The 25,552-nt window shown below is 39.4% G+C and overlaps 1 protein-coding gene across 1 annotated transcript; it reads right to left on the bottom strand.

Annotated features, from left to right (window-relative positions):
• Positions 1-827: 827 nt before the first annotated feature.
• CAPN6 (calpain 6) lies at positions 828-19,897 on the bottom strand (the record flags this gene model as incomplete). Its single annotated transcript, XM_080719638.1, has 12 exons — positions 828-1,010; positions 1,953-2,089; positions 2,433-2,554; positions 3,390-3,592; positions 3,771-3,893; positions 5,675-5,861; positions 5,970-6,047; positions 6,305-6,498; positions 7,050-7,242; positions 7,751-7,959; positions 9,650-9,781; positions 19,733-19,897. The coding sequence occupies 12 exons, from the start codon at positions 19,895-19,897 to the stop codon at positions 828-830; spliced, it is 1,926 nt and encodes a 641-aa protein (XP_080575764.1).
• Positions 19,898-25,552: the final 5,655 nt, after the last annotated feature.

Below are 25,552 nucleotides of genomic sequence, written 5' to 3'. Positions count from 1 at the left end.
CTGGTCCTTGCTTTTCCCCACTGACTGCCTGAACGGTAGATCGTGCGCGCCCATGTGCGCGTGTGTGAGTGTAGGTGTGTGTGGATGGGTGGGGGACAGAGGCTCTGTCTCCCACTGCAGCTTCTTCCACTTTTCCCCCTTGTGGCACACAGCTGGCTTCCATTGAGCTGAAGCTCAGGCCTTCTGACTGTCTAGGCCACACTGAACTCCAGCTCTTAATTAAGCACCTAGGAAGCGTCCTCAACATGAAGGTAAAACTTACTGTAGGGGGTGACTTGGGTTGGGGCAGGACTATACTTTCCGGAGGTGGTGATGGTGGTGGCAGTTGGTGATGGCAGTAGTGGTGGCAAGGGTTTAGAGTTGGCTCTGGCTGCTGAGTGAAATGCTGCTGGGAAATATTGTCTGTCAGGAGATGGGTTATCAGGCTAGACCAGCTTGGCCTTGATCATCCCTTCTCCTTCCTCAACATGCCTTACAGGGGAGACATATTGGGCAACTGAAAGCAGCAGAGACATCTATAGAGTGTCTAGGCTTTCATTATTGTCCTGCTTGAATCTCACCCCCGGAAACCCCAATGACCTTTTCTTAGCACATGTGTGTATGATCTCCAGAATAGGACTGTCACCTCCCCCTGTCCAGCTGCTGGAGGTATATAGGTTATGTAGCTACTGATGCTACTTGGATCGGGAGGTATGGGAAACTTATCAGAAGAGAGGAAAAGTTAGTTACTGATTTCTTTCTTTCAATGATTGTGAAACTTAGTTAAGACCTGGCACCTGACACAAAAGGATGGAAAATTCTTGTCAGTAATCTCTGGGATTAGGGATTTAGAGCTCAGTGAGATCATCACTGGAAATAACCTTGAAGCTGATGTGGCCTTGCTTAACTTTGGCAGTTGGACCACCCTTCTTACGCAGGTACAGAGATTTCAGATCACGGCAGTCGCTGGGGTCAGCATCAAGAGTAACCTGCCCCAAGAACTGATCACAGAATTTTCGGCTGTTCCAGACCTGGAGAGACAAGTTAAGGGAGTAAAGATGAGTAATCCTATGAGATTTGGCTCCTGACCAGTGGCATCTAGAATCCTATTGTTGAGCTAGAAAATATACATTTAAAACCAATGAACCATCTCAGTGTTGTAGTACATGCCTGTGGACCCAGCTACTTGGGAAGCTGAGGCAGGAGGATTGCAAATTTGAGGCTAGTTTGGGCAACATAGAGAGTCCTTAGTTCAAAATAAATAAACGAGGCTGAAACATAAGGATTTCAGATTCAAGGCTAGTCTTATCAACGTAGCAAGACCCTGATAAATTTATTTAGACACTGTTTTTTAAAATCCTGTTTTAAAATAATAAATAAAACAGGGCTAGGGGCTTAGCTCAGAGGTAGAATTCCCCTGGGTTCAATCCTCAGGACCACATACAGTGATAAATAAATAAATAAATAAATAAATAAATAAATAAATAAATAGAACCAAGAAAGGAGAATGTCCTTTCCTGATAGTCCTTTGGCCAAGAGGAGAATATCTCAAAGATATAGATGAAAAGCCAGAAAGCAGAGCTCAAGATCATCCTTGATGTTTGTAGTGATTACCTAAAGGCCAGATAAAACTTCCAGACTACAAAAATCCATCCTGATATATCAATAACAGGGTAATCTTAACAGCATATGCTACCTGTTGTGAGAGTATATTTTACAACATATGTGTTAACATGTGTACCCGTGAACATGTAGGCTCCTGCCTATGATGAAATAAACCCAGGGGATTTAGGGTAGAGATGAATAGGGAAATCAATATTTGCACTTGATGAGAAATGCTTTTGAAAACCAAACCAAAACAACAAAAACATGGTAACTCAGTCTGAGTCCTAAATGTATATGAGGTACTTAGGACAATCTAATATCTGTTAAAGAATATAAAGCCCACTAGGGGCCTCTGCTCACATTCTTACCTGGACTATAATAGGAATGTCAGTGGTTCTTCTGTAGAAAATGGCCTGGGTGTCAAAAATAGCATGTACAGTGTTCTTCTGGATAGGGGAACGGACTTCCTCCTTTCCACATTTGATGACCAAATATGGGTTTACAGCTGGAAGAAAGTGACATTTGTTTTAAACTCAGTGATTAAAGTTTCCTTTCTATATAGGCAAGAAACTATCTCAAGTCAAACTGAGACTTTTCAACAGAACACCAAACAGAACACCAAAAGACCTCAGTCTCAAGACTTTTGTTTTCCCTTTCCTTGTACATCTTTCATATAGGGACATAAAATGAATTTTATGAGGTTATTGCCCAAAGAGTTGTACATTCCATTTCTCACCATGGAATACTGAAAATACCATTGGATAAAATAATTTCTGCTCATCTTTTCCAACCATGTGTGCAATAAGTTAAACTGAATGTGGCTTTTCAAACACCACTGTAGTGCTTACTTTCATTGGCATACTTCTTCTCCAGTCCCTCAGCACTGTGAACGGTGATCTGGGTAACTACCTTTGGGTAGCCACGAGCCAGGTTCCAGCAGGACATCTTGGGCATGTCTAGAGTCAGTTCTCTAGAAGATAAAAAAGATGTGTTATCTGATGATGAACTCCTTTGATTAGATGGGTCTGCCAACACAGACCTCATTGCTGAAAAGCATGAGACATTGGGTGACCTAGTCCATTTCTCCTCAGATATTGCTTATGCTTTTATGAGTATGCTTTGCTTGTCCTTTGTTTTAAGGACTAACAGATAAAAATCAGAGTAGGCAGGGTTAGGAAGAAAAGGTAACTTTGTTGACATGACATTGAGAACATAATACAGGAATACTGAGAACTTCCAGTTGTTTAAGAAAAGACAGTCAGCCAGAGAACACAAGAAGAAATATAAGTGAAAGATTTTACTCTATAAATCCATTCCCAGCTGGGTGGGGCAGCATATTCCTCTATTCCAAATACTTTGGAGGCAGCACAAAACAAAACAAAACTTGTGAAACTGGGAATTGAATCCAAGGACATTCTACCTATGAGCTACATCCCCAGCTCTATTTTATTTTGAAACAGGGTCTCTCTAAGTTACTAAGATCCTCACTAAGGTGCCAGGGCTGGCCTTGAACCTGTGATCCTCTTGTCTCAGCCTCCCAAGTACTGGGATTAGAGGTGTGCACCACCATAGCTGACCAACAAAATATTTTATAAATATGTTCTTCTTAAATGGCAGTTCAGAGATCAGAAGCTCAGACCTCCACTTGGGAAATTTTCATAATCCCACTTTGAGAAATAATTCAGCCTCTGATTCAAACAGGTCGTCCCATTGAGAGTATACACAAAGGGAGGTGGGTCAAAACATTTAGTACTGGAGGCTGAGCAGAAAATAGGAGTTTGAAGGGTTTGCTAAGGAAACTGTACCTAAGTTGGACAGGCACTTCAGAGTAGATTCTTAGGAGAAACTCGCTGGTGCGTCCATGCTGGAACATAGTTGGGACAAGCACATAGTTGCCCTTCTTCAGGTACTTGCTCAGGAACACAGTGCGGGTGTCAATGTAGGTGGAAGTCCCAGCACGCTCCTGGATGTAGAGGTGGTGGAGTCGAAATTTACGGTTCATTTCCACCTGGAAATGAAATAAGAGGAAATATTCCATTTTTCTCAAATCATAATTTTTGTGTTGGAAGGTCCTAGGTCTTCAGTCTTCTTTAGTCTTCAATCTTTAATAGTTCTTCTAAGTCTAAACCACTCTAATTTTTACTCCCTTTGCCTTCATTCTCTCTGCTCTAAATGCCCATTCTTACCTTGAAGAGCTCAAAGCCAATGATGTAATTGTCAGGTCTTCCCATTCGGCGGTAAGTACGCAAGTCCTTCTGTTGCAGTGACATGATGACCTTGTGCCCATCCTCAGGCACAGTGAAGATGTACTAAGGGAAATGAGAGTACCAAAGATCAAGGTTAGCATTCCCATTTCAGACAAGCCAGTTTAAATTCCAGGGAAGGAATCATATTTGGAAGCAGAGTCTTGGGTTATTTTCTGGGCTTTACTATTGACCAGACAATGAAGCCATATACATTTATCTGGTAAGTGTAGATAATTACACTTGCTTCTCCCTATGGCATTCAGCATATGCTGAAAGACACTTTTATTCTTATACCTATGATGCCAGACAGAATATGATTTGTTTTAATAAGCTCCTGATAAGTTATTAGATTATTATTGTTATATTATTCCCTTGTTTTTTAAAGCTGAATTCCAAAATTCATAAAGATGGAAAATATTCCTATTTCACCTGACACTGTAGTATTGCTCTGGGATAGCCACATAATGCTAGCACCAATGTGTGGCGAGTGAATGGGCTGGATATACTTCCTTGGGGAAGTCATGCATTGCTACAGCAAAGCTATAGACCTGTGTTCAACCATTCCAAACATTATCTGGAGAATAATTGTGCCACTGGAAAATAAAAGTAGTTGCCATCAGATTCTTCTTTTGATTTTGGTCTCTGTCCCTTCCTCCCTTTAGAAAATAACAGAAAAAAAAATGGTTCCAAAGATCAATCCTATGCATTTTCATATGGAGAAGCCTAGATTGAGATGCTGGGCCCATCCAGGGAGGTGGCAGTAGCCTCAGGTGCAATTGGGGCATTGAATAAAAATAAGGGAGAGTAAAAGTGCCCAGGGGGGCACTGAGTAATGTTTTATCTTTTTCTGAAAACATGAGTAGTAAGCCAATAAGTTTGGGACTCTGTGATAGATAAATCAGCACATCAGCCTTCGTGTCCTCCACAATACCTGGCCAATGAGATCCATGGAAAGAGGAGGTGTGCTCATAAGCTGTGAGGTAGCAATACAGTCAGAATTTTTGTCTCTAATAGGTTAGCTCATCAGATCATTCCGAGATATATTATCCTTTATTTTGAAACAGGGTCTCACTGAGTTGCAAAGGGCCTCACTAAGTGGATGAGGCTTTCTGAAATCCATGATCCTTCTGTCTCAGCCTCTCAAGTGCTGAAATTGCAAGCTTGTGACCCATACCTGAACATAGATACAATTATGATGAATTCAGTCTCAGGGTGTTTCAGTTTTTATTTTTGAGTGTGCCTGGGCTTGACTGCTAAGTAATATTCAAGAATAGCATTGAAATGGTGGATGGGAGGGATAGAATCATTGATAGAGCAGTGATTCAAATCCAAAGAAAAATGATTTTAAAATGATGATGCAAATACAAAGAAAATGATTTTAAATTGATTTTAAATTATTTAGCAATGATTTAAAAACGATGAAAAAAGGGAGGCATACTAGTAAGGCTGGAAAGAGACACCTGCGTTAAAAGGTGGACATATATAGTAGATATGCAGACAAGAAAACAGTTGGGCAATAAAGACAAATGAAGAAGAATAGACAGCATCAGGAAGCAGTTCCTCTCTCTGCAATGTGGGACTATACTAAGGAAACAGAGTTTGCAAGAGAGCTGTACCAAGCAATTTAGACAGGAAAGAGGAAGCCAGAGAAGATGACTCAGATTTGATAATGTTGCCAGCGTCTGTCTCTGCAAACTGACATAGTTGATTGTGTCCTACAAGCACCCAAATCAATCCCTAGGAATGTTGGTTGATGAATACTGAATAGTAGCTGTGAATTAAAGTCTCGGTGCTAAAGAAATACTCCAGAAAGAATGAAGCAAAGGAAAATAATTGACTCAAACCTGGGGATTCTGCAGGAAGGTATCGCGGTTGTTATAGCAGCCTCCTGAGCGGTTCATTAGAGGATCATCATCCACAGTCCAGCATCCCAGCACTGATTCCAGCTCCTTGCGTCCAAAAACAGGGTTGTTCACATTGCGGCAGACATTCAGCTTGTGAAAGTTGCGGCAAAAGTCTTCCAGGCTCATCCTAAATGGAAGGAGTGCAGGAAAGCAAGAAAGAGGCCATTTGATACTTACCCCTTGCTGCTCCAGGTAGAAGCTTCAAATTCCCTTAATTCAGAAAAACCCGCCTCACCAAAACTCTCCATCATCAGACATAACAAGACCCAGATTCTTGCGATCTGTTGCAGTCAGTTGCTGCCATTCTTCAGAACTAAAGGCAAATAAAGAATAAAAGGATGAGCCATAATGCTTGCCATTGATGTCCCATAGTAAATAGGGTGCCAGAGGAACCAAATGCATGAGGACCAGATCTGCTTTATCTTGATTCTGGCTAGGGCAGAGACCCTATGCCTGATAAAAGCTCACATGTTGCTGAGAATTCAGAGCCTATTTAGTGGCCAGGGAGAATGAGTTTGGGAGAACTACAGGACTTTAGAGATGTAGCAGTGAGAGTGGAAGGTCACTTACATTTCACTCCAGGGGCCACTCCATTCCTGTCTTCCCAAGGGGTTCCTCAGGCGAACCATATACAGCTTCTCAGCACTGAAGACTTCCACGAGTCTTTCTCCAAGACGGATCTTGCGAATATCAGTCATGGTGTAGGTATGGCCCTTCAGTAAGCCCCAATCAGTTTCAACTTCTTGTTCCTCTTGACTGGGAGACTTGAGAACAAAGAAAGATAAATGATGTCCTAAGAATTAAGAGACTCAGGTCCTGGGTCCTGTTCTCCCTTGACTGACTTATTCCATTATGATTATAGCTCTCTCTTTGTGCATGCAAATTTGATCCTAACACTTGAACTGTCACAAAAGTCTGCAAAGGTAAGAAAATAAATAATGTAATGTAAAAACTCAATTAAATAATTCAGATTATCTTTTGCAATACCTTGCTATGAACTGTGACAAAATGTGGTAGAGCAAATCCATTCCTTGAGTAAGCAGCTATAATCTCAAGTAATAAGAGGAATACTTTACCAGAGGCTATTTATACCAGCTTGAATGCTGCACTGGTCCTCAGTGGAATGACTGGTTCAAAAGGACAAAAAGTTAAAGATCCTCAGTCTCAATGCAGGCCTCAGGGCCTATGTTAGCTTTCCAAGTTTCATTAATGGCTTTTTGTGGATCTCTGGATTAAGAGCAATGTTTCCTAATACATTGTATAGTCTATTCTGCCACAGGTGAACATAGAGTGGTTGCTTTTGGTGAATACAAACCTCAATGGAGCAACAGATTAGACCTCCTTTGGTGAATGTTTTGTATAATTCTCCAAACAGCTTGTACTTTTCCTCAACAAGCTCAGTGTATCTTCCTTTCTGCATGTCAACAGTTTCAGCCAATGTGCCCGTGAAGTCCACAATGACATCAGTGATGGTCAAACCATCCAGGGCCTCATAACAGCCTAACAGCCTGGGGCCAAAAATACAAGGTTATTCTTGTACAATTATTTTTCCACATGACCTTATGTCCCTGAGAATTAAAACATTCCCAGCCCAGATTTTAACAGCTGGCTTTTCTTTACATGTAAAATGAGATATTTTAAGATTACAATCAGATTTCTAGGTTTAGAATATGTTGATCAAGGACATTTCATGCAGAAATGTCTTTATATGGGTAAATATTAGACAAAGAAAAAAGGGGATAGTAATAATTTCACATGATCTGCAAACTAGTAACAGGAAAGGGTACCTAAGAAACCAAAGGGCAGGTAAGGATTTAACAGAAACCAGAAAACCTGATTTCTTTCTCATCAAGGATTTCTGAGGGCTAAGCCCAGGCCCAAAGCAATGATTTAAATATCACTGTTGTCCACCCCAGTTTTACTGGATTAAATTGGTAGAGAATGAGCTCCCAAGGACAAATATGGCTTTCCTTTCCTCCTGTATCCTGACCATGGATTAGTCACCTCCCTTCTTACTTTGCATAAGCTTTTTCAAGCAGAGCATTCCAAAATTCATTCATGGAAGTGGAGAAAGAGAAGACCAAATCTCCATTGATGGTGGGCAGTAAGTCATCAATCACCACTTCAGTCCATTCTCCAAAATGCCAGAAACGAAAGCGAAATATCCCAGCATATTTATCTGGTTTTCGAGGGTCCCATTCCTGTTCCTTATGGTTGGGAATTGTCTGCCAAAGCAAGAACATTTAATCAAGTGTTTTCCAACAGTCCACATCCAGATAGTGGGGTTATAATTAACACCTAGTAAAATCATAATGGCAAAGAAATGCAATATCAAACACACCTGTTTTGAGTCTATGTTGGAAAGTCCTAGATAGCATATTTTGTGCACAACTTCTGGTACCCTAGTTGTACTTTGCTGAGAATAATATGGTGTTGGTTGCCTCAAATGTGCAGAGCAATACACAGATGTCTGACATGTCCATGGTTAAATATTTCCTACAGGTAATCTATGAACTAGATGATGGGAAATGGACTATACAAATATATCCATGGTATCATGTTTAAACTAAAAAACAAAGCATTTTATCTTATTTTATTTCATTTTGCGGTGCTGGAGATGGAACCCAGGGGCACTGTATCTTCAAGCTATACCCCAGTCCTATTTTTTTTTATTTGAAAGCAAGGTCTCACAAAATTGATGAGAGCATCACTAAGTTGACAAGGCTGACTTTGAACCTATGATCCACTGTCTTTGCCTCCCAAATACTGAGATTACAAGTATGTGCCACTATGCTTAAGAGCCATGGCTTAATCACCATGGTTAAGAACACAGCATTTGCCTGGAGTGATGGAACACACTTGTAATCCTAACATTTGGGAGGTTGAGAAAGGAGTATCACGCATGGTTCACAGACAGCCTCAGCAACTACTTAGGCCCTTTGCAACTCCGTGAGATCCTATTTCAAAATAAAGAATAAAAATAGGGCTGGGGGTGTATATTTTTTTTTGGTGGTACTGGGGTTCTTGAAAGCCCTTCTACCTCCTGGCTACATTCCCAGACCTATTTTATATTTTTATTTGGAAACAGGGTCTCTTAAGCCAGCACGGCTGGCTTCGAACCTGTGCGAGCCTCCTGTCTCCACCTCCCAAGTTCGGGGATTACAAGTGTGCGCCACCACGCCCGGCTGGGGGTGTATCTTGAACGTAGAATGCCCTTGGGTTCTATCCCCAGTACCTCAAAAAAAAAAAAAAGCATGGCATTTATAAAAGTCAAAAATATATATTCTACTATAGGTTTTATTGTGGTTCTGGGGATGGAATCCAGGGGCATCCAGCCTCTGAGCTACTCCCTCAGCCCGATTTTTTATTCTTTATTTTGAAACAGGGTCTCTGAGTTGCAAAGGCCTCACTAAGTAGTAGTCGAGGCTGTGTGAGAACCATGGTCCTCTTGTCTCAGCCTCTCAAATGCTGGAATTACAAGTGTGTGTCACCATGCCTAGCTATAGTTTGTTTTTAAATGTCCATTCTAGAGATTTCACATCTATTGCATAGAAGATAGATTTTATTTACCTCATGAATAAAATAGCCTTTAGGATGTTCTCTTTTGTGTAACAATTGCATATTAATATTTTAAAATTGTTTTATGAGAAAAATGCTTTAGCTTGTTTTCCAAATAAAATTAACACTTTGTTTCTTTGAATTCTACCTGAATATCATGGGTGTTCACTGTAAAATTCAGCTTTTCTATATTTGTGAACATTCTTACAATGAAATAGAGTGAAGTCTCCTGGTTAATAATTCTGACTTCAGAATATAGAACAATCTAAGAAAGTTATTGGATGATTTTTACTAAAGTAATTTAAAAAGAAAAGAAGTTGGAAAATGAATTTGGTCCCACAGAACAGGGAGGTGTACCTTTGTCCAATGAGACTCCTGAACAGCCAAACAGGAAAACGCAGGGATCATCGACTTGTGCCCCAGTCTTCCCTGGATCAGCTGGTGGTTGCTGATGTTACCCACAATCAGACGTGGGTCATCGCAGATGTCCTGTGAATATAATAACTGGTTATATAAGAATTTCCCAAGAGTCCTGTGAGCCAAGCTAGGCAGTTCAGCTTTCATAGAGGTTAAAAGATAGTTAGGACTTTCATGGATGGGAAAAAGCAAAGCTTGAAAGGATTGTGAAGAAAAACACAAAGTAAAAATTTCCACCTCAGGAAAAGTGTCATGTGTGGAAACTGCTAAAGAAATGGAAAAAGAAGCTGGGTAAGGTGGTACATGACTGTAATTCTAGTATCTTGGAGTCTGAGACAGGAAGATTGCAGGTTTGAGGTCAGCCTTAGAAAGGTAGTGAGACTCTCAGTAATCCAATGAGATTCTGTTTCAAAATATACAGTAAAAAGGGTTGGGGTGCGGAGGTAGAATGCCCCTGGGTTAATCCCCAGTACCACACACACACAAAAAAAAAAAGAAAAGAAAAAAGAAAAAGAAATGGAAGGAGATAATACAGTAAGCTGGCAAATACTGGTGGAAGGCCTATATCACTAGGGTTTGGAAGAATTTTCACCACTGCTGTGAACTTTGAAAGATGAGAAATAAGGATTAGCACATTACATTCTGATCCTATTTTGGCAAGATGAGATTTTATTAAGCACCTGTGCTTGGAAGGATGACTGCATTTAAGAGACAAGTTCTAATGGCAATAAACATTAATATCTCCCTCTCTAGGAAAATGAGTTATAGCAAACCCTTTATAGCAAGCCCTTTTCTAACAGAAAACTGAGTTACTGGTGGTCTCCATGGCAACCAGATTTCTTCCCTCGCATCTTTGGATGAATATAGATGACAGCAGCACATGCACAGGCATACTTCAACAGATCCTATTCCTATAGCGGATGTTCCCATGGGACTGAGACAGAGTGAAGGCAGTACTTATATGGGATATATGTGTGTATTTTCACCTTGATAGTTTATTGGCCATACCATTCCCTCTGCAAGTAGGTAAAATGAGTCTCAAATTATATAATTACAACAAAATATGCGGGGGGCACAATGGAATTATTTCAAAGTATAATCAGTGCCTAGGGGAAAGATCTCCAAAGTTCCCTTGGAGATGAAATAAATGCTGCAGTGGTGGTAAAGCTTGAGTTGACTAGAGTTAGGCTGTTGGATGAGGGAGGGATATGAAGGCATAGCAGGTAGAAAGACAGGCAGAGGTGAAGGCATTGCTGGATGCGTGACACCACATAATTGAAGATGTGATTCTGTGACTCAGAGTATCAGAATTTGTAGAGTTCAAAGGCAATCAAAGGCAGGAAATACCAGTGAAGTCTTGATAAATGGAGAAAGCTTTGAGGAGGAGGACGTTGGCTGGTACCTTGACATTCTGCTTACCCAGCAGAAATAAATCCTAGTCTCAAATGGAAAGAAAATCTAGACATATACCCTCTTAAAAATTATTAAATAGAGACAGCTATATTTTTCTGGTTCTCAACCCTCTTTTTTAATGAACATAATTCTCCTTGATGAAGGGTCTGGTCTACAGAATGAAACATTCCATATATTCTTTAAAAGCCAAAATAACTCTGGAAAGAAATAGACATTCTGGGCAGGGACAAGTCCAAACTGAAGATTAATTGGGCATCTTTCTGCCAAAAAGAGATGGTTAGATGTGTTGTCAGCTTTGGATTTTCTGGTCTTTTTGTTTAACATGCATGTCTGATGTTTGATCACTACTTTTTGTCTTAGGAGAAGACTTTTATCTTACTAAATATACCTTATAGCCTCTGCACTTCTGGGTTTTTTCCTGTGTATTGAATAGAAAGCAGGTGTGTTGAGTGAGTTAGATCGTGATGTTCTTTCTCTTTGTTTCTTTACTTTTTCTAAGATAAAAATAAGTAGTTTTTCCTCTTAAGGTCAGATGTTACCATTGTATTTGGAGCAAGATGTAAAGTTATATAGTGATTTCTTGGATCTAGATGATACATATCAGAGTTTCCCAGCATGGAAAAACAATAAAGTGAATGCTGATGTAAGAAAAAGTATGCTTTTAGATTAGATTAGTAAGATGAATAATTTACTGACTATCTATAGTTTTTAGTGGTTGGAATTTACAGTGTCTTGAATTTCAATGAGACTCATTTCATAGCTGGGGCTTAGACATAACCAATACTTTTGACACAATAAAAGGTCATATAAGTGAACAAAAGACTTACAAATAATTCAAATTAATTATCCTCCTGTAAACCTGAATTGGATATGGATATTATATATCATATATTTGTGTCTGTGTATATACAGGTATATATGTTCATAGCTGTGTGCAATCATAATAGAATGTTAATTTGGATACCTCCGGTTATTTCTTATTCTTTCTTATAAATTGGCCTATTCCCCAGTTTTACTTCACCACTCTTCATACAATTTAACAATGGATTTCAAAACATAAGAGTCATGGAAAGTAAAAATCAGAAGAAATTCTAAAGATTAGTCAATCTCTCTATTTTGGGGTTGAGGAGATAGGCCCAGGAAGGGGCAGTAACTTGTTCCCTGGCATTCTACCTAGTTAGTAGGATACCTAGGCCTAAACTTTTTGATTCTTCATTACTACATGCTGTAATAAAAGAAACCTCAATATTTCATCTAGTTCATCCCTTTGCCTTTAGGATGCTCAAAGGTTCCCATATAAAGGGGACTATCATGCAGGTCTCCAGGAATAGAGATGTCATTCTTTCTCTAAGTCATCTATTGTAATATTGTATGACCCTTTGCTTACCACTCCATCACAGGGAAGAATTTCTTAACTTTTGGTTCTAGGCTAAAATATCTCCAAAAGGCATTGATCTCCTGGATTAAATCCAATATATATATATATGAAACATATGTGTATATGTATGTATATATATATATATATATATATATATGAAACATAGGAGACAAATGTTTATTAAGCCATTATCTTCTACCTCTTTAAGGAAGTGAGGCATTAAAAGACTAGAAAGCAGCCTAGGAGTTAGAAAGGATAAGGGTAACAATCCAGTGCAAATCTAATAGCCACATGGATATTTTAGTGATAAATTGAAAATAATTAAAAGTCCATCTATTTTCTTTTCTTCTATCTTTGAACACACTGGATATCTTCTATTGGGGTAAAAAAAGAAGGCTGTAGAAATTTTTTTTGTAACTCACAGCTTCGATGCCAAGTGCAGATGCGACATCTCAGGCTGAGATGTGCTGGAGTGGTAGGATTGGGGTTGGGGGAGTGGTCACAGCTCACATATTCACAATATTCGGGTGTCTTGGGAGTAGGGGGAGATGCTGAACTCTTAATGGCTCCCAGCTGTGTTGGCATGGCTGAGGTGATCCTTGAACTGAGCTATTTGTCAAGGCAAAATAATTTCTTAGGAGGAAATACACACAACTAGGAAACTGAACATCACAAGTAAAGATGGAACCATCCTCACAGACCTGGACACCCAATCTAAAAGCTTCTGCAAGTAAAGCAGCTCCTCTAGAACATATGCTCCTTTAGCTGAGCATTAAAGGGCCTCTCAAATTTCCTTACCTTGTTCTCCTTCCCAAAGACCTCTGTGGAGAGAGGGCATAAAATTACAAGCCCTATACCCCTATAGAGGTCACTCTATGTGACTGTTTTTACACCAACCACATCCAAATCTTCAGAAAATTTTTATACAGGTGCCCAGAAAGCCAGCATCCAGAAGAGTGTTGGCATTCCTGGTTGTACTCCATGCATTGTAACAGTCCTTGGGGTGGGGCATTGCCAGTCCTTTAGTTGATACTTCATGGCTAAGTCTAGGATCTAAACAGGGTCTAATTTACACAAAACTCCCATTCAGAATCTGAGGGCTTTGTGAGCTAGTCCAAGTAACCACTACACTTTCCTTAGAAATTGAACCATCTCCAGATAAGTGAACATGGAATTAATCAGTTTTGCACCAGTCTCTTAAGGATTCCAATTTGCCTGCCGAGAATTTCCATTTCTGCATTAATATTTTATCATCAGTAAACACTCTTCATTTCTGACCTCTTGGAAAACTCAATATGAAGCCTAGGAATGAGATGTTAAGTCCAACGTCCATTTTGATTCTGGACACCCAAGTCACTACATAATGATTTTCTTACTTAAGCCTTCAAACTTTTGCTATGAGATTCCAGGTATTCCAAACTACTTTTTTGGGAAGACTTTTTATATCTAGGCAATGAAATGTGTTCATCAATAAGAAGGAACAAATGGATACGTGCTATAACATGGATGACATGAAATACTGAGAAAATGATGCTAAGTGAAGGAAGCTAGTTAATTTTATAATTCCATTTTACATGAAAAGTTTAAAACAGGCAAATTTGGATAGAAACTAAAAGTAACCTGGGCATAATGGTACACACTTGTAATTCCAGTAATTGGGAGGCTGAGACAGGAGGATTTCAGGTTTGAGGACAGCCTCTGCAAGTAGTAAGACTCTCATCAACCTAGTGAGACACTGTTTCAAAATAAAAATAAAGCCAGGTGTGGTGTATGCTTGCAGTCCTGGCGCTTGGGAGGCTGAGACAGGAAAATTGCATAGGTTCAGCTACTTAGTGAGGCTCTCAGCAACTTAGTGAGACCCTGTTCCCAAATAAAATATAAAATAGGCCTGGGAGTATAGCCCGGAGGTAGAAAGCCTCTGGGTTCTACCCCCAGTACCACAAAATAAATAAATAAATAAATAAATAAATAAATAAATAAATAAATAAACAAAATAAATGAATAAAACTAAAATAGGGCTGGTGGTATATCTCAAAGGTAGAATGCTTCTGGGATCAATCCCCAGTGCCATAAAAATCAATAAATAAAAGAAACTGAAAGTAGACTAGTGGTTGTCTGGGGCTTGGGTAGGACTAATGACTGAAATTGTACACAGGGATCTTACTGGAGTAGTGTGACTATTTCAAATCTGGTGTGAGGTAATGTTTGCACAACTATGCAAATTTACCAAAAATTATTGCATTGTACATTTGAAACAGGTGAAATTTATGGCATATGAATTGTATTCTTAATTAATCTAAAAAGGTTATAAAGAATTTAAAATAAGTAGAATAATTGGAGACAAATATGGGCCTGTTCAACTCTGCTGTGTAAACAGTGGGAAACATTTAAATATATGTGGTGGGGACATGATCTCTAGGGGGAAATAAATGAAATTCATGAAAAATTTAGGCCCAAATGACCAAGTTGTCACATTTAGCTAATAGATGAAAATTTCTACTAAGACAAAGAGAGAAGTATATCTTCCTTGACTATTGCCTTGCATGCTATCACTCAGCCTAGATATTCTGCTTCTAATGTTTCCCTTCATCAGTCCTTATTATTCCTACTGCCCTGGTTTTAATCCAGAACCTTATCCCCCCTTTCCATGTAGACATGTAGTGACCCAGCCTCAAGAGGGGCATTCTCCAGAGGAAAACAGAGCCAGAGCAATGGAAGTTGAGGCTGAACTCAGAACTTGACCGGGAGAGCTGACAGAAGATCTTGTGCAGGTGCCCATTCTTACCCCACAGTTGGTTGCGTAAATTCCCAGGAGGCCCTGTTCCATTTTAGTCGGGGATTAGATGTGTCTGACTCTTAGACACTATTGTAGGTGGATATGAGTCAATCAGGAAAAAAGCCAGAGTGACTGGAAGGAGCTGCACAAGAGATTTTCTGTGGGAATTTGGCAGTCAAATTTCAGCCAGAAAAACCTACCTGCAATCTTACACTGCATTTTAGTATGGCCCAGTTCATATATTAAGATCTTGATTATATTAAGACTTTATATGTTGAGGCCCCAGAAAGGCAGGGAAGTCTAGGATCACATCGTCTCAGGTAATATATTCATGTGCCCAGAAAGCTGGGATCATTGGGTAGAAGTTGAGGACAAGGGTTTTCTTCTGGATGTTATGAATAGATTATCTGCCACTAAACAACTGTAAAACACTCTCATAATCCATTTCTATCTTAATAAGATACTTAAAACAGAGCAAGGAGGTGGCAAGGGGAAGGAAGGGAACTCACTCTTGCCCTACAAAGCTGAGGAATCAAGTTTGTTCAACTCTCAGTGGTGTTCACAGGCATGCAGGTTTATGAAGGCAAAGGCTTTCAACACGGGAGAGGAAAGAGGCAGAAAATACCAAGTTAATCATGCTTCCTGCATTTTGGAAACTTTAGAAAAGTGCTCTGGTTAAGTGTAAGACTATGTGGCATGTGAAGGGACAAGATGTCTGTAAGCTTCCCTGCAAACCAGGATCTCAACTTTCCCAGTGAGGTGGGGGAGGTCAACGACCCATTTAGTTTTTCAGAGCCAATTCAAAGAGGCCCAGTACTGATGAAAGGCCAGAGAACTTTGACGTGGTTCTTGACCACAGGCTTGGCCACCATTCTGTCTGGAAAGAAATCCACAGATTTTTGAGGAGGCTCAGATGGTGGTCCAGAACTTTGTTTTTCCTCCTACGCCTCACAAAAGGCCGCTATCCTAACCATTTCAATCTCTGATGATCTCCCCCTTTTTAAAAACCCTATGTGATTTACTGTATGTATGACTGAAAATAGCATTTAATATAATAAGCTTGCATTTATTATTTAACTCTTTGTTGACTCAATAGCCGTCTTCTTCATTAAAATGGGCCATGTCTGGATCTTGCATACAGGTGGTCATAGAGCAGGTGCTCAGTAAACGTCTCTCAGGCGACTCTTCCATTGGGCTTAGTAAGGCTACACTCACAAAGTGCTCTCAAAAGGGACAGTAAGAATCAACTAATGGAAGTACAGCATCAACAAAATGAGAAGGAATGTGACTGCCTGGAAAGAAGCTACCTATTTTCATAAAAAGAGAGACACACCACACACAACTCTCTCTTTCTATCTCTCTCTCTCTCTCTCTCTCTCTCTCTCTCTCTCTCTCACACACACACACACACACACACACACACACACACACACACACGACAGCATCAGAAAGTGAAACCTCATATGAGATTTTGGGTCAAACCTGTATTCAAATAGGAGCTTGTTAGTGGTCTGACCGCAAGCAAATCCTTACCTTCTCGTGGAGACCCAGTTTTCTTATGGATAAAAATGGGCACAATATCTACTCTTATCTTTTCAACCAGCAAAACAGAACTACATTAAAGTAACTTTAACATACTTACCTTGCAGAGTGGTGGTAAAAAGAATGAAATGAAATGGGCCATGGTTAAGTAAGGATGAAATGAAATAATATTTAGAAAACTTCAAGCACAGTATCTGACTCATAGCAGATATGCTTAAATGTTGATTCCTTTTTCTTCCAGTTTCATTGCGCTCGCTCTCTCTCTCTCTCTCTCTCTCTCTCTCTCTCTCTCTCTCTCTCTCTCTGTGTGTGTGTGTGTGTGTGTGTGTGTGTGTGTGTGTGACATTCTTTCACCCTAGAAGAGGTATTGTTTTCCTCAGAGGAAAAATGAACTATTGTCATGGTTATTAAATTCTTCCCTTTCTGCTAATCCATCTAGGATTAAATCCACAGAATTTGAACAATGAAGGCCAAGGACAAAGCAATGAGCCAAAAGAGAGGGGGAAGGATGTGTCTAAAGGCAGGCCAGCACAGGATGCACTGTCGGCTTGGTTCACATCTGGGGAATGGCTACGTGTCAGTGTGCAATTTTGCTGCCCACCAGATCTCCTCCACCTCCTCCAGGACTTTACCCTCATCAATTATTACTTCTTTTTCTCCCGCACCTTCAACTTTTTCTTTTCTGTCTATTCCTTGTTTGTTTGTTTGTTTTTGTTTTCTTTCCTGTCTGTCCTTTTTTGTTTGTTCAGTCTAGGTTTTGTTTTTATCACTGGAGATTGAACTCAGGGTCATTCTACATCTGAGTTACACCCCCAGCCTTATTTTATTTTTTATTTGGAAACAGAATCTTACTAAGTTGACGAGGGCCTCACTAAGTTGCTGAGGCTGGCTTTGAACCTGCAATCCTCTAGTCTCAGCCTCTCAAGTACTTGGATTATAGACATGAGCCACCTTGTCCAGTTGTCTGTCCTATTTTAAAGTGACACCCACCCAGTAAATATCTCTCAATGTTCTACTTCCTTTTCAGCTACTTCTGTTCTCTTAATGTCCTATCACATCACAACATCATAAAAGAGTGATGCCCCTTATTATTTATCATCATTCATTCATAAGAGTGGATGATGAACTACTCTTTTTCTGCATACATCTTTGGAAACAAAAGGTCTTATCTCTCCTGTAGAACCAAATAGTTGCTAATGAGATCTGCTTATGTTTCCCAAATTTTTATTGCAGGTCAGCAATGTGATCTGCAGATATATCAACAACTGGAGGCACAGAAAGGCAGGAAGCATAATTTTTTCACAGAAAATTCTCCCAGTCTCACATCTTCATTTTTTTCTGTTCCTTGTTTGCAGATAGAAAAAAAACCTCAGGGCTTCTGCTCTACCACTGAAATTATCCTCCAACCCCCACATTCATGCTCTCAATGTCTATCTTTCTTTGTGAGCAAACATTAAGAAATGTTCTTCAAGTTGCCTAGAAAACAGAAATCTGAATGTAACCAGTGTATCTTGGCACCACCTGGTGGCAATCTGCATAAATTGAAGTAGCTCTTGGAACCTGATTTAGGACTCTAAACTGTGAAAATTGCAACTAAGAAGAGATAGTTGGCTTATTGAAGAAAGCAACCATTGAGTTGGTGACTGACGTGATACCATAATTGTATACCTCATTAAATAGAATGTCTTTGGAATTTTGTGAAGGTTCAAGGACTTGCATTTCATAACAACTTTCTGTGACCTATACACCTGGCTACCCACAGTGAAAAGGAACCCAGGTAAAATATCCAGTTAACCTTTTAATAATAGAAAAGTTGCTATATATTTTCCAGACTCAATCATAATATCTTATTGTACCTTGAGCTCCCACTCATGTAGGGCTTGTGAAAGAGTTCTGAGATTTGCTTTGAGACACGACATATAGATGTACCATAGGAAAGTGCAACAACTATTAAGAGTTTTCATTATAGGTGGAGAAAGAGCTGTACTAGTATCACAAGAACAGCAAAGAAGCCCCCTTCTCTCAATGCCAAATCCATCTTCTCCCTGTAGAGCTCATTTCATTTATGCTTACTGATTTTTTCTCCTCTTTGAGATTATCTTTAAGTTGCTATGATAAATAACTTAGTAAAGAGGAATATAATTGCTTTTTTATTTTTATTTTTTGTGGTACTAGGGATTGAACTCAGAGACATTCTACCTCTGTACTACATGCCCAGCCTTTTTTTATTTTTTGTTTGGACATAGGGTCTTGCTAGGTTGCTGAGGCTGCCCTGGAACCCACGATCATCCTGTCTCAGCCTCTCAAACTCTGGGATTACAAGTGTGCACCAGCAGGCCTTAATAAACTTTTTAGATTAATGTACCTATTCAAATGAACTTCTGAATGATAATAAGAACAGTAATATCTCTTTTCCTTAGCTTATTTTTAAGAGGGTCTTTTTATTTTTGTCTTTTTGGAACCAGGGATAGAATCCAGAGCGCGGCACCTGCAAAGCTGGCACTTTGCCACTGAGCTATATCCTGGCCCCTAATATCTCCTTTTCTGTGGCTGCTCTTTTGAAGTATTAATCTAACAAAATTTGGCTAAAGTTACTGTTTCTTAAAACTAGAGCCAGGAGCACAGATCCATAAAACTTTGTCTCTGGTGAGGTTATAGCTATATTAATTAGCTTGATTGGGGCAATCATTTGACAATGCATAGGTATATGAAAACAGCATGTTTAAACCAGAAATACATATATTTTGTCAATTATACTTCAGAAAAGATAGAAATAGAAGCAGAAAAAGGAAGAAAGCTGATATCTAAATTGGTCTATGCAGCAGACCAATACTAGTGCAATAGTGGGTCAAGTGGAGTTTTAGTGAAGGAGATCAAGAAGGAGACAGGAAGTCTATGTGTGTGGGCCTGTTACCTGGGGACGTTTCCACACCACTTTTCCAGGAAGCAGTCTGTTGTAAAAAAGAGAATCATTTTCGGGCAGAAAGGTTGGGTCACAGAACAGTCGACCATCCTTGATGCACTCCTGCTTCAATTCCTGGTACTTCTGGTTTTTGAAGAGCTTCAGAGGAGGACCCATAGTGTCAAATTATGCCTAGAATGAAAAAAAACTATTGTCTTTGGTGGAAGAAGTTCCCAGGTGTTTTAAAGATTACCTGAAATGATACAAGCAGCAGTCATCTCAGTGACTTCTTCCCAGAGGTAGGTACTTCAAATCTGGCTTTAAAGAAAAAAAATCATCATTGTCAAGGAAATAAAGCCCCAGCTTTTGCAGCTAATTAATATGGGGCCTTGAGTAAAGCACCTAATCACACAAGGCCTCAGTTTCTTTATCCACCAAATGGAGCAATATAAAAATCTCATCAAGAGCCTTAATCCCAGCACTTGAGAGGCTGAAACAAGAGGATTGCAAATTTGAAGCCACTGTGTGATAACTTAGCAAGACACTTTTTCCAAACAAAAAATAAAATAGGGTTGGGTGTATAACTCAGTGTCATAGAACACTCCTGGGCTCAATCCCCAGTACCATCAAAAAACTCATTGGGAAAATAGGAAATAGAGATATAAAGATGGCTAATTAAACATGAGTCATTTATAATTTAAAGGGCAATCTTCCATTTACACTGGCAAAAATAGTTCAAGGAAAAATACAATTTTAAATATGAAATTAAAGAAAAAACAATTGTTCACTATATTAAGTTACAATAAGCAAGAGTAAGAATAAATTGGTGCCCTTGAGAGTAACACATTTTGTGCACAAGGAGAGAAGTGGCCCCTTTCAATTCTAATTTGTTCTTTTGCACAATTACTTCCCTTTTATCATTTAAAAAGCTTTGCATGTTTTACTACTGGTCAAGAAGGCTAATGCAAGAACAGAGCTCAGCAGATGGCCTCCAAAGACAAGGAAAGATAGAAAGATTGTATGGTCTTTTTTCCTTCAAAGTCTAATGTACGATCATTTGCAGACTCTTAATTCAAAAGGCAGACTCCTCTGAAATTCAATTACACTAATTTGGTGGACTATAGATTCTTATCCCACAGCAGTACACTGTTGCTTTCTTTTCTTAAAAAAAAAAGAAAGGAAAAAAAAAGAAAAAAAAACTTCACATGGCTAAACAGAATTAATATAGTGGCTCTTCAGACGATGTCTATCAGGGTGCCCCACACTCAAATGTCCTTAACTAGTTTTTATGAAGATAATTTGAAAGGCAAATTTGATTTCAAATAGCTTTGGGGTGATAATAGGGTTTTCAATGTCTTTACTTGATTCAGAAAGATAGATTTGTAATTATTCCCTCCTCACATTCAATAGTAAATGAGGAGAGGTTTGGGAAATTTTCATGGTGTCAATTATTTTTAAAATATAGTTTAAGAATCACTGTCTATATTCTAAGAACAAAAAATGTTTGAAACAACACAATAACAACAATAAAAAATAAGCAAAACCCCCCAAGATTCAGATTGTTAAAAAGTGAACAATTTTTTTAAAAAAAGGCTGCATTAGTATCTTTGCAGCAATTACTATTTTATAGATAGTAAAATATTAATCAGACCTTTCTCCTAGCCCCTTTAATATCATTTCAGTATTACACTGAAGTGCCTCACTGCTTAAGAATTCTCCTCTTCTAAAAACCATAAAACAATTAATTAAAAATTCTGCAACATTATGACCATTTTATTTTCGATATGTGCACAGCAAACATATTTTTTCTCTGAATCCAAGGAATAATCAGCTGAACATAACCATCATTTTCTCATAGTCTTATTTATTGACAATTGCTTTTTCAAATTGAGAACTACGGAGACTACAAAATCCTGAAGTGCTTTCCATTAATCACATGTAAGTCTGTTGACGTGTTTTAAATATTAGTGTACTTCGTTGTATTTGAAGGCATAGGTGATACTGGTAATAATTCTCAGTTAAGCAGCATCAGAACCAACCTGAATGTTTCTGCAAGGCTCCTATCTGCAGCCTGGTACAAATGGACTCTAATTTTCGTGTGTGTGCAAACCTACAGCAAACGCAAATGGGCCTTTTGCTTTCCCTAGAAGGTTTGGTGGATTGCCAAAGGCTGGGTACAGTAAATGCTGGACACTCTGAGGCAATGAGGACATTTAGTTCGCCATAACCTCCTAGTCCCTGAGCATTCGGATAAATGGGTATTTCCTGCTTTTGGAAAAGCCGCCTGTGCTTACAATCCCCCCCCCCCCCAGTGAAATGGTGCTGCACACAAGAGCTGCAAGAGCCAGCAAAGGGAATCCCTGTTATAAAAAGGGTCTGTCTAGAGACAGAAGCAACACCAACTGAAAGATCAAATTCAATTGAAAATCGTGATATAATGTCATTTGGGCGAGGGTGCCTAAATTTAGAGGGCACATAAAAAATCAAGATGAGTCTGAACTTTTATTAGAGTACAATTATAGTTCAAAGTGCTATCGGACACACACAGTGGAATTGACCCACATTTCTGACTAGATTATGGAAGAACTGCGTCCCACTTGGTCTGTGACCATGGTCTCTTTGTACCATAATTTTTTTCCTCAAGAGAGAGAAGTTATCTTCCCTGCCTCCTTTATACCATAGCTGTACATATGGGGTTGGTGTACAAGTAATTAGCAATAACTGCTGGAATCCTCTTATTGCCAGGCACAGAGCCGGACACATAACCATTGTTCAGGACATAATTATTTAACAGATACATGGCTTAAGCAGCACATTGGTGTCTACCTGACAATTTATTGTTTGAAATATGTATTTTACAGTTTAACTCATGTTCCATCCATAACAACCCTATTTTATAGATGTGATTTGTGCCTTCAGTTTTGTACCTGCAGAAATGAGAGCTCAGAGATGTGGCAGCTAGAAAGTCCGATCCGTGCAATGTCAGATTTGGTGTGTGGCTTTACATCATACCCCACTGCTTCTTTCCATCAGTGTATTTTTTTAAAAGATTTTTTAGTTCAAATGAGGAAACTTTCCAAAGAAAACAAGATGCCAAATTTGAGGCATTCTGCTTAGAATTTATTGCCATGCTGGGTATTGAAAAGATTCTTTATTTTCATGGTTTGACGATGATGTGTGCATCCGTGGAAATTTGTGAAGAGAGACCCTTAGACTGAGGGCTTGTGGCATGAGTGGCTGGGCAAGGCAGAGTGTGGGGTTTAGCACAGAGGTAAAGGTCTTAGGCAGAATCATTTGAATTTGGACTCACTGCCTAGAGAAAGATATGAGGAACACCACTTCTACCAAGGAATAGGGTGGGAGCAATGTGAGGACAGTTGGGAATTGCCAGGGGAAGTTGAGGGAGCCTGCCACGTGGACTAAAGCCTGAAGCAAGAAATGGAAACTTTAGCTACTCACTGGACTTGAAAGTGTGGGAGAGCTAGGCAAACTCTTCGAGCAAGAGCACTTGTTTCTTTACCCTTGTTTCAGCCTTAGAATAGAAAGCAAATTTTGCCCTAAGTAATCTAATAAAGGAAATTAGGTCTGGGGTTCATGAATGACTTTGGATTTCGGTGAGTGGGAGAGGAAGCCAGGGTGCTTAAGGATGGTGAAGGAAGAAAGCATGGCTCCAGGGCCATTGTCTCTGGCTAGTTTCTCCCTTTCCCCAGTTTACCTCTTTGTTCTGTACTTAAGGCATAAAATGGAGGTAAAAACAGCTAAGAGTTTATAGGCAAATTGAGTACAGGAACCCCAACATTACACTGTGGCAAGAGAAATGGGACTTGTATAGAAAAAGCCATAAAAATTTAGCATCCGCATATCACACAAGAGAATAATGCTTTCCCTATCTACATAGGCAGGACTGTAGTTTGCATCTACCAAGGAACTTGTATGTGGCCGTTCCAATTCAAACTGTTGGCTAGATATTCTGCGATCTGAAAGGGACCATAGATATCCTCTGGTGTAGCCCACTGGCTTATACAGGGTGTACCTCTTTGCTCAGAGAAATTACTCTGTTCAAAGAAATTTAAAGAAAAACAAAATGAACACATTATTTAATTGCATTGATGAAAAAGCCTATAAAAATGAAAATAATACAAAATCCTAAAAAGAGTACAGGCAGTCAGTAGACCCAGGATTAAATCCCAAATGCCACCACTAAGTGTGTATTACATCTCTGTTCCTCAGTTTCCCCATAAACACAAAATGGAATATGATGGTTGCCCTGCCCACTTCAGGATTTGTTGGGGAAATCTAATGAAATTATTTATGTGAGTATACTTTTTAATTGTTAAGGATAAAGCTAGTAAGGGTACTAGTATTAAGAAATACTCATTTCTAGCAAATCGAATCATTTTGTCAGCAGAAACTGAGAAAATGTGATCACATGTTTTAAATAAGATACTCACTGACAACCAATATAAAATGGCCCTTCTGCCATTTCCTACTCCCCATTACACTTCTCCTTTTTGGCTAACTTGCCCTCTTGGCTGATCAATCCTATCCTATAATGTCTAATTTTACAGTCCTTTGAGAAATTAATTCTGATTTTTTATAGAAAGTTATGCTGGAAGGACTCTTAGAAACCATTTAGTGCAACTTCTTTCTTCTACTGTAAGGTGACGGGACTTGCCTAAGGTTAAATAGTGAGAGTCAGCACTAAATCTGGGATCTCCTGACTCTTTCACCACATTAAAAAAATGTGGTAGTGGGGGCAGTAGGCAAAAACAGAACTTCAGGCAAGACATTGCTTTTGAAAATTCTCATTGTCCTCTTCTTGCAAGAATGCACTTAGGAGTTTTGTTTTTGAATCACAAGCTGTCAGAAGGTGAGATGATTTCAAATCAAGGCTAATCAAAGAAACACTGTTTGGGGGTCACAAAGGGGCTTTTTCTGCTCTTAATTTAGGAACTGAAAACTCCCAAGGATATGAAAAGCCTCATTTTTAACCTATTCCTGGCCACATAAGTGTCTAGCCCTTTCCCTGGATTGCTGGAGACTCGAAGGACTAATAAAGAATGCTATTCAAATCTAAAGAATCCACGCACTTTCTTGTACACACTTGTGCACATGAACATGGGTATGCACATGCACATGCATATACATACACATACATGCTGAGAAACTGCCAGAGGAATGAAACAGTTAATTATCAGTCCCCAAAGATTTTTTGTTTATTCATTCAGACTCTAAAGTGTCCTTAATTTCACAACAAAGATTAGCAAATGAAGTATTAGCTGAATTTCAATAAAACATTAATACAAAACAGAATGCTTTATCCTGAAGCCTATACTGACTGTCGTAACAGCAGAATTTGTTCGACTTTCTATGTGTGTTTTATCAAACTATGAGTTCTAAATCCTCAGAACCAATTGTTTCAATTGTACCGCACAGCCGTTCCTCCTTTCACCCCATCAAAAACTCTCTGGTCAAGTAGCCCCATTAAGCCCCCTGGACAAAGTGTAGCCAGAGTGAGGAGCAGAGCTTCAACTGCAAATCAAAATGTAAACCAAAACATGAATCTGAGGGATACCAAATCAGGCTTGGGGCTGACAAAAGAATACTGGAGATCAACCTGTCACCAAAGCAAAAGGGCCCCAGGCTGTACAGACAGACAAGGAGTTAAGACAGCCTGGGCTGTCACTGTCCCCTGTGCAACAGCGCCCAGCCTACCAGGGATCACAGGCCTTTTGCACACAGTGTGTCTCCAAGATTTTGCCTGCATTTTAGTTATTTGTCAATAGCAGCAGGTCAGCAGAAGCTAGAACGAAGCCTTGACAGTTAGCCAGC

Source organism: Muscardinus avellanarius (assembly GCF_963383645.1).
Source record: "Muscardinus avellanarius genome assembly, chromosome: X".
Lineage (NCBI taxonomy): Eukaryota > Metazoa > Chordata > Mammalia > Rodentia > Gliridae > Muscardinus > Muscardinus avellanarius.
This window is presented reverse-complemented; position numbering and strand designations above follow the sequence as displayed.